General features: G+C 50.5%; 1 protein-coding gene across 1 annotated transcript in view; it reads right to left on the bottom strand.

The window, feature by feature from the left end:
• Positions 1-1,394: 1,394 nt before the first annotated feature.
• LOC133124206 (actin-binding protein WASF3-like) overlaps positions 1,395-9,320 on the bottom strand; it is a 30,186-nt gene continuing 22,260 nt past the window's right edge. The window contains exons 6-10 of the mRNA XM_061235192.1: positions 8,802-8,879; positions 8,128-8,303; positions 5,669-5,944; positions 4,634-5,016; positions 1,395-4,135 (exon numbers count right to left, since the gene is read on the bottom strand). Coding sequence (XP_061091176.1) covers positions 3,978-4,135; positions 4,634-5,016; positions 5,669-5,944; positions 8,128-8,303; positions 8,802-8,879 — 1,071 coding nt within the window. The 3' untranslated portion in view covers positions 1,395-3,977. The remainder of the gene's footprint in view (positions 4,136-4,633; positions 5,017-5,668; positions 5,945-8,127; positions 8,304-8,801; positions 8,880-9,320) is intronic.

The following is a 9,320-nucleotide window of genomic DNA, read 5'->3' as shown; positions in this document are numbered from 1 at the left end:
GCCCACATCACAGTGACTCAGACGGTGCGGACCCACATTCTCTACAAGACACTGCGGAAAGTAACATCACGACATCATGGTAAATGGTCTGCATTTATATACACTGTATTGGTATTTCTAGGTACACATGAAATAGTTAATGAACTTTAATCAATTGTCTAATCGACCAATCTTGTTTCATGATTGATTTCCTTAGTACCGAAAGTGGGTCTTTGATAAAACCGAAATATTTAGAAAATATTATTGTAGACAATTAAATACATTAAAGGGCAGACATCAATACATCAACATGGATTAAACTAAGAGAATAGTCTTCCAAAATGTTCTTATAGATTGCAGTTAAAATACTAGCGAAAGCCCTTTTTCTGGAGATTGCACTTCATGCTTAAACATTCCTGGTCTAATTTGAGCCAGAGGGAAACAGGATGAAGTCCTATGCTACTTTTTCAGGATTTGCTCCAAGCTGTGACTCACCGTAGACTGCTTCTCCCCCCTCCTTTGAACCTTTTTCAGTACCTCCATCTTTCTTGTATTTGAACACAGTACTCTAATTGTGGTCGGACAAGGGTATTGTATATGGTGAGGACAACGGGAGAACAAGTGATGTGAGACAAAGGATGTAACCAGTTCAAAGAGAACTGGTGACATCACACATCTTATTTGCCTGTTGGTCATGAGCCCAGCTCTACTTGATGAAAACACCAAGGAGGGGGCGGAGACACGCTCCGACATACGTTCCTCGCTGAACCAAGACTTACATAGATGTATGTTCATTTGGATTTGTAGGATACAGTAAATGCATAATCCCAAATATACAATTATGACTCCGTACTGCTAATCAATTGTCAATGTTCATTTCCCAAGCTACCTAGGCACACCACTCAGATACAACAACCCAACTCTGAATACGCAATCGGGTGGGAGCCTAGTATAATGGTTACACAGACCTGGGTCAAATACATAACCGTTCAAATACTTTTCTTTGCTATACCAAGCTTGTCTGGTGTATTGGAACGTACGAATACTCTCAAAAGGTGCAAACTCTGCCTTCCGGCCCTCTTGGTCGGCTCAATTGCACGAGGCAAGATCAAGCGACCACAGACAAGTAATTAAATCAAAAACAATTATGTATTTGACCCAGGTCTGGTGCTTAGGGAACTGGGCTAGTAACTCAAAGGCTGATGTGCTGCTACTGCATTGAGCAAGGTATTTAACCTGAATCGCTTCAGTACATATCCATCTGTAAATGGATCATATGTAAAACTGTAATCTGCTTAAGTGTTTCTGGATAAGTGCCAAAATGTAGGTATATGAAGGATGTATTTAGCTGCTATAACATAGGACTGATATCAGCTTTAACCTTCTCATATGAGGAATAAAAAAACCACAGTGCATTAACAGTTCAATATGACACTTTTTGGTTCCATTTTATTAGCTATTAATACATGCATAATTGCCTACATATTGCCCATGTGATACAGCGATGTTTGTTATCTAGATACCCAAGTTGACATTACAAGCAGTGTTACCAAAATCTCTGCAACAGTTTATTTAACACACATGAGAAGTACTTGTATACTGCAGGCTGCACATACACCGGTTGTTAAAATGGAATCTGTGTGCTGTGTCGAAAGAAGTGCTGTCGCTTCTCACAGCTAATCTCATGGCACATTTCGACGATGACAACAAAAAGAAACGCGGGACTGGTGTTCCTCTTGCTTAAACCATCTCAAGCCCTTAAAATAAAGAAAATAAATGTTCGTAAGTGCTGAGAAAAACAAAAAGGCGTATGGGGCAGACCTGGGTCAAATACACATTTGAAATAGATACCAGTAAAATTTGAAAAATAAAATTAATAAATAAAACTTCTGTATTTTTCAAGATATCACATCAACCAAAAGGTATGAAAATCAGAGAACTTTTTGTTCAGAATATTGGTGAAAGCACATGTTACTTTTATTATTGTCAGTATTCCAGCTAGAGGAATCTTGCTGGTGTGTACGGTGTTAAAGTAACTCCAATCAATATTTGACCCAGGTCTGGTGTGGATGTGAGTATTATTGACTGGTGGCTCAGTTTAAATACATAAATATATATGTAAAATGATCATATTAGTTACTGTGCGCAACGGCACATGATGGAAATGTATCCTCTTCTAGGAAATGCAGGCAGTAAAAATGAAGAATTTAAGTTAACATGGTTGAGTCTGACATGATCGATGATCAAAGACCGAACAGTCCAATGAGCTTTTTTCACCTTCTCTAAACAATAATGATAATACTCATTAGGGCATTGACACTCAACCACTACACTTAAAAAATGAAAACAAAGTGACACTAGAGGGGAAACTTCATCTCTGATTACACAATACCATAGGGAGAAATCATTTGCCTCGCATATAACAATAAAAGCAAATACAACAACTTCTCACTGTTTTGTCCTAATGAGTACACCTACTCCTCAAATAGTTTTTATACTTCATATGCAAACTTCTATAGTCATGTATGTATATAGATATAGATATCATCTTATCTTTTTTTTTTATATGTAATTATTACTTTTTTCTGGGCAAAAAGAAACTCAAATGCTTTCACAAATGCACCGCACACAGTTGGCGGCTTGGCTCAGAGAAGGTAGAAGGGACGTGTTTGAGAAGGAGTGCGGGTAAGAGCAGACTCACTCCTGTATCTAATACAGACAGTATCTGTACAGACTGCAAAGCAGCGGGTCCACCTCTGTGTTGTTCTGTGTCTGTGTTTGCATCACCTGTTGAAATGTGAGTCTGAGAATCCTCTAAAGCAGCCGGAGGAACAGGTTACTCTGACACATCTTCATAAGCAAAGGCAGTTCTGTTCATTCTCACAGTGTATCCATTCCGTATAACACACACACACACACACACACACACACAAACACGTACGCACGCACACGCAGGCACACACGCACACGCCCACACGCCCGCACGCACACATTGCCTCGAGGCCGACTCCGGAAATCGAATTCCCCAAAATATACCATCGCCGTTCTGGGCCCTTAATCTCGGCACAGTCACCAGTGAAATATGAGGGGGATGGTCCGGAGAGGGCCCGAACGTGTTTTTGTTTCTGCCGTCCGTGCGGAGGAGGTGACTGTTGAGTGAGATTTAGGGGTGATGGATGAACAGAGATGCCTCCGCCCCGAACCTTGGCTTCTTCGCCCGGGCCGGGCCGGGAGGACCCGGCGGCGGCCGTGTCCGAATGGGCCCTCGCGGTGACGCGGGTACGGACTCTGTCGCAGATGGTGTTTATGAGGAACGCGAGGGCGCGTTTCAGAAGGGAGCGCCGGAGCCGGGGAGGGGGGGGGCGACAGATGGCGAGCAGACGTCAGTGCGTTAGCGGACCCCGGTTCTGAGGGTTCTGGGCTCCGGAGCGAAGCGTCTCGCTGTGGCCCGCGGACCAGATGCTTCGCTCCGACAGCTCCAGAAAAAGCCCCGGCAGTGGGTGGGGTGAGCAGACAGGGAGACGTACAGCGTTCACCGCCGGATCCTGCTACAGCACTGCGACTGGTCCTCCTGCTGCTCTAAACCTGCCCCGGCCAGCTCGGTTGTGGTGATATTCCTGCCTCTACTTTGTGCTCTGGGTGTGTGTGTGTGTGTGTGTGTGTGTGTGTGTGTGTGTGGGAATGTGCATGTGTGTGAGTGCATGTGCGAGTGATAATTTGTGTGTGAGCATGCGCACTTGTGTGCATGAGCATGTGTGTGTATGTGGGTGCATTAGTGTGTGTGTGTGCGTGTGTGAGTATGTGCGTGTGTAAGCATGTGTATGTGTATGTGTGTATTCATACCCCTCCTCTCCCCCTCCTCCTCTCTGCAGTGTGATTGGGTGTTACAGTGTCACATGACAGCGGCAGACTCAGGCCCTGTGGAGACAGGCTCTGTTGAGACGGTGTGTGAGAAGCGGCCCGCCCCGCCCCGCCCGCGCAGGCCGCCTCCCCCTCCCTCAGTCTGACCACTCGTTCTCGTCCAGCTCCGAGTCGTCGTCCGACTCGCTGTACTCCACCGCGATGCGTCGCGACAGGATGGTGGCCACGTCGTTCCCCACCGGCTCCTTCTTGGCCTCCTGCTCGCGCTGTTCCTGAACCTTCCGCAGCTGGATGCCTGGGGAGAGGCACGGGAGGAGGGGGCTGTTCATCAGGCATCATCAGACCTGGCCCTCCAAATCCAAATCCAGCCCTGCTTTTCTTTTCACCCAGGTAATTAACTGAACAATGATACTGTCTGTCTGTCTGTCAGTCTTCACACCTGACTCCCAGGCAAAGGGAGGGTGGAGAACCAGCAGTTCTTGCCCCCCATTGATCCCTGCAATACATCTTTATCTGGTGGCTTAATGAACACTCTGAAAGCCAGAACAAGGGACTGCACTTTAATTCACCGCCGTCTCATCCAGGTAGCGATCAGACAGGATTTAGTGGGCCGAGACTGCATTTATCTGGCTGACACTAGATTTATCTGCCTGACACTCAATTTATCTGGCTGACACTCAATTTATCGGGCTAATACTGTATTTAGCTGGTTTAGACTGGATTTATCTGGCTGAGACTGCATCTGGTTGGTTCAGACTGGATTGAACTGGTTCTCGCTGGGCGGGACTCCTACCTCTGCGAATGGCGGCGAGCAGGTCGCTGCGGGCGTCGCTCATGGGCATCAGCGGGACCTGCCCCTTTCTGGGCGGGGCCTCTCCAGAGGGCAGAGCCACAGCGTGGGCGGGGGAGAGGGCGTGGATGGGAGGGCCAGGCGGAGGTGGGGGCGGGGCCATGGGCGGGCCCCCGGCAGGGGGGTGGGCGGGGGAGGGCACGTATGAGGCAGGGGGGGCAGGAGGGGGTGGGGTGGGGCCGTAGGGGTGGGACATGGCGGCCACTGCGCTGGGAGGGAGGGCGGGCGGGGCGGCGGGACTGTCGAAGGCTGTCTGGGCGGAGGGGATGAGGGGAGGGGGCGGGGGAGGGGCGGGAGGGACAAAGTACTCCGGCATCTGCTGACCACTGCGGAAACACAAACACACTACAGCTGATTCAATTCAAAACACTTAATTTTCATGATTAATACTGTCATCTATCTGAGCCTCAGGCAGTTTCTCTCTGTGGGAAATTTTCAATTTTGTTCTCATGTTGACAGTTCTTTATCGACATAACAAAAATTGTAAATTGCCAAAATGCAGATAATTTCACAGTCATAATAGATAAAAAGGGAATAACAGTATTGAACTACTGTATTCAATGGAATAGTGGTTATTATCTAATAATACAGTCAAAATTAGAGATTAATTCATGATTCAGTTTTTTACTGTCCATCAGATTGTGGCACAATGTGACATATTGTGCTGCCAATGCTATAAAAGGTATTTCCTCCTAATGAAGAGTTCTGTTGCTAAGTTGGAACATTTTTAACCTAGGGAAAATGCTTATAAACATGGTAGTTTATATACACTAACAAAACAGAAATCCAATATCTTCTCAACACTTTCCATGTAATTTTCACCACTTCGCAACCATTTGGTGCTACAGAAGTAGTATATATGATAAAACTGATTGAATAACAGTGCCAAATGAACATCGTTCAGGGAACTGCGGGTGGTTTCTGGGGGTTAGGGGTGATGAGGGAGAGAGAGGGTGGAGTAGGAGGAGGACCACGCACCTGTAGTCTTTGACGGCTTGCGGGCGGGGCCCGTTGAGGGCGGGGTCGGCGGGCGGGGGGACGTGGGGGGGCTGGGCGCGGCCCAGGGAGTGGGCCTGGCGGCCGGCGGCGGGCGGGGGCGGGCGGTAGGCGCGGTCCAGGGACTGCGTTTGGGAGGTGGCTGAGAGGTGGTCTTTGCCCTCGGCGGGGGAGTAGGGGCTGGAGCCAGCGACCTGCTGGGAGGGGTGGTTAGGGCTGGCCGGGTAGGAGTGCTCAGCCACGTCCGACGCCACTGACCTGGGAGGAGAGACACGACGTCTCACACACAGACACGCCGTCTCACACGGAGACACGCCGTCTCACACGGAGACACGCCGTCTCACACGGAGACACGGCGTCTCACACAGAGACACGCCGTCTCACACACAGACACACCGTCTCACACACAGACACACCGTCTCACAGAGACACGCCGTCTCACACACAGACACACCGTCTCACAGAGACACGCCGTCTCACACACAGACACGCCGTCTCACACGGAGACACGCCGTCTCACACGGAGACACGCCGTCTCACACGGAGACACGCCGTCTCACACGGAGACACGGCGTCTCACACGGAGACACGGCGTCTCACACAGAGACACGGCGTCTCACACAGAGACACGGCATCTCACACACAGACACGCCGTCTCACACGGAGACACGCCGTCTCACACGGAGACACGCCGTCTCACACGGAGACACGCCGTCTCACACACAGACACGCCGTCTCACACGGAGACACGCCGTCTCACACGGAGACACGCCGTCTCACACAGACACGCCGTCTCACACAGAGACACGCCGTCTCACACAGAGACACGCCGTCCCACAGAGACACGCCGTCTCACACACAGACACGCCGTCTCACACAGACACGCCGTCTCACACAGAGACACGCCGTCTCACACAGACACGCCGTCTCACACAGAGACACGCCGTCTCACACAGACACGCCGTCTCACACAGACACGCCGTCTCACACGGAGACACGCGTCTCACACGGAGACACGCCGTCTCACACGGAGACACGCCGTCTCACACGGAGACACGCCGTCTCACACGGAGACACGCTGTCTCACACAGAGACACGCCGTCTCACACACCGTCTCACACAGAGACACGCCGTCTCACACACAGACACGCCGTCTCACACAGAGACACGCCGTCTCACACAGAGACACGCCGTCTCACACAGAGACACGCCGTCTCACACACAGACACGCTGTCTCACACGGAGACACGCCGTCTCACACAGACACGCCGTCTCACACGGAGACACGCCGTCTCACACACAGACACGCCGTCTCACACACAGACACGCCGTCTCACACACAGACACGCCGTCTCACACGGAGACACGCGTCTCACACGGAGACACGCCGTCTCACACAGACACGCCGTCTCACACAGACATGCGTCTCACACACAGACACGCCGTCTCACACACAGACACGTTACACAGTCCACCTCACTATCGGCTCAGTTATTCTTCATGAATGTTTGTTTTTCACCGAAATAGGCCTGCAAGGAGTATATTTGGAATAGCCTACCTTTGCAAAAAGAATAAAAATTCTCATTCACAAACATTAAATGGAATCACTGTGTATTCATGCAATGCGGGGCTTGATGAGCACTGATGAGAACTCAGTGCTCATCAAGAAAGACAGAAAAACAACATTACATTTCCCTTCACAAGCATTTTCAGATTAATGTTATTCACTGAGACCCGTTTCCCTGATGTTGTTCTTAAAATAAAAACTAAAATTGAATATAGATTTGGAAAAACAAAACTGAATTCAGCTAAACCGAAACTATTTAACCCTAGGCTAACCAACCTGTAAACAGTTAAATATCCATCCATCCATCCATTATCTGAACCCGCTTATCCTGATCAGGGTCGCAGGGGGGCTGGAGCCTATCCCAGCATACATTGGGCGAAAGGCAGGAATACACCCTGGACAGGTCGCCAGTCTATCTCAGGGCACACACACCATTCACTCACACACACACTCATACCTATGGGCAATTTAGACTCTCCAATCAGCCTAACGTGCATGTCTTTGGACTGTGGGAGGAAACCGGAGTACCCGGAGGAAACCCACGCAGACACGGGGAGAACATGCAAACTCCGCACAGATAGGCCCCGGCCGACGGGGATTCGAACCCAGGACCTCCTTGCTGTGAGGCACAGTTAAATATATTACTAAATAAATGTTTAACTCAATATTTAATATTTATCTGCACTCCACCGTTCTATGAAACGAAACCTTTTCACGCAAAATGAGAGTAACCGCAAAGTGCTCACTCCACCAACAGAGGGCAGCAGAGAAGCATACAGACGGTGTTCGTTTCAGTCGTGAAAAGCTCGGTCCCGGAGAACGTCCCCTACGAGGACTGGACCCGGGGGCCCTGATTGGAGGGTCTGGCGCTCACCTGCTGTCGGGCGAGAGGGAGCCCTCCGAGGACATGCCGTGGTAGGGCGAGGGCGTGAAGCGCGTGTCCGGGCGGAACTCCTTGTCGTACGCCATCATGTTCCACTCCTGCCGCCGGTTCCGCGCCTTCCGGACCTTCTTCACCTCCCGGGTCGGGTCCTCCACCTGCTTCTGCTCCTGAAACGAGGGAGAGGAGAGGAGGTAGAGAGAAAGAAAGACAGGAGAACTTCACGCCTCAGTGCAGTGCGCAGGGGAGGAGAGAGCTAGGGCTGAGGTCTGGGACCAATCTGCTTTTGCATCTCCTAACAAAGATACACGAATAACACAAAATAAAGAGTTTTTTTAGACCACTACCGGTGCAAAGAGAGATGGGCTTTCAGCCAGCAGACTGGTGTCAAACCCTCAGTACAGTTCTACAATTCTACATCAAAATGAACACAAACAGAAAAAAACATACTGTCAACAGTGAGCCCGCAAGACCCCCTATGCATCCCCTGTATGCTACGTCAGAAACTACAGCAAAGGAAACCCCGGTGAAGCAAACACAGAGGGAGAGAGAGAAAGGCCCACCCCCCCCCAGGCTAGCCTAGCGCCCTCTGCTGGAGAGGCAGGGTGAGCGGAGAGGACGCAGACAAACACAGGAAGTACACAGGTAGTGGAGGTAGGTTGTCTTACTGAGATGCACAGGGGGCTTCTCTGGGGGGCCTGTCTGGTCGGGGGCCTAGCCTGGTCTGAGTGGGCCGGACCGCTTGTCTGGAGAGACGGGGGAAGAGCCTGTGGGGTTAGACCTGGAGCCCCGCCCACAGCAAGGAGCGCGCGCGCGCACACACAGACGCTTGCGCGCGGGGCGGGTGGGGTGGGTGGGGGTGAGGGGCAGGGAGTCCAGGCACCTTCTGCAGCCGCACATTGCACAGACACTACCGGAACCGGATACATCTTATGAATATATCTTTTCTCTTATGAATATTAATTAGGGGGCAAGGACAAGTTCAATACTGCAGCAGGGGTAGGAAGGAAAGCAGGGGCTGTGCTTCTGGTTATCCTATAGAATCTGTGGTGCAGGCGGGCACTGAAATTGTGGTGCTTCCACTGTGCAGGGGAGGCTGTGGCATGTGACAGAGGTGCTAGCGACTGGTCACTGTGGCACTACAGACTCAGGGAAGTGCAGTATATTCCAGTGCTGGGATGGGTGGA

Source organism: Conger conger, chromosome 3 (genome assembly GCF_963514075.1).
Source record: "Conger conger chromosome 3, fConCon1.1, whole genome shotgun sequence".
NCBI classification, from domain to species: Eukaryota; Metazoa; Chordata; class Actinopteri; order Anguilliformes; family Congridae; genus Conger; species Conger conger.
The sequence above is the reverse complement of the archived record's forward strand: the minus strand, read 5'-3'. Positions and strand labels throughout refer to the sequence as shown.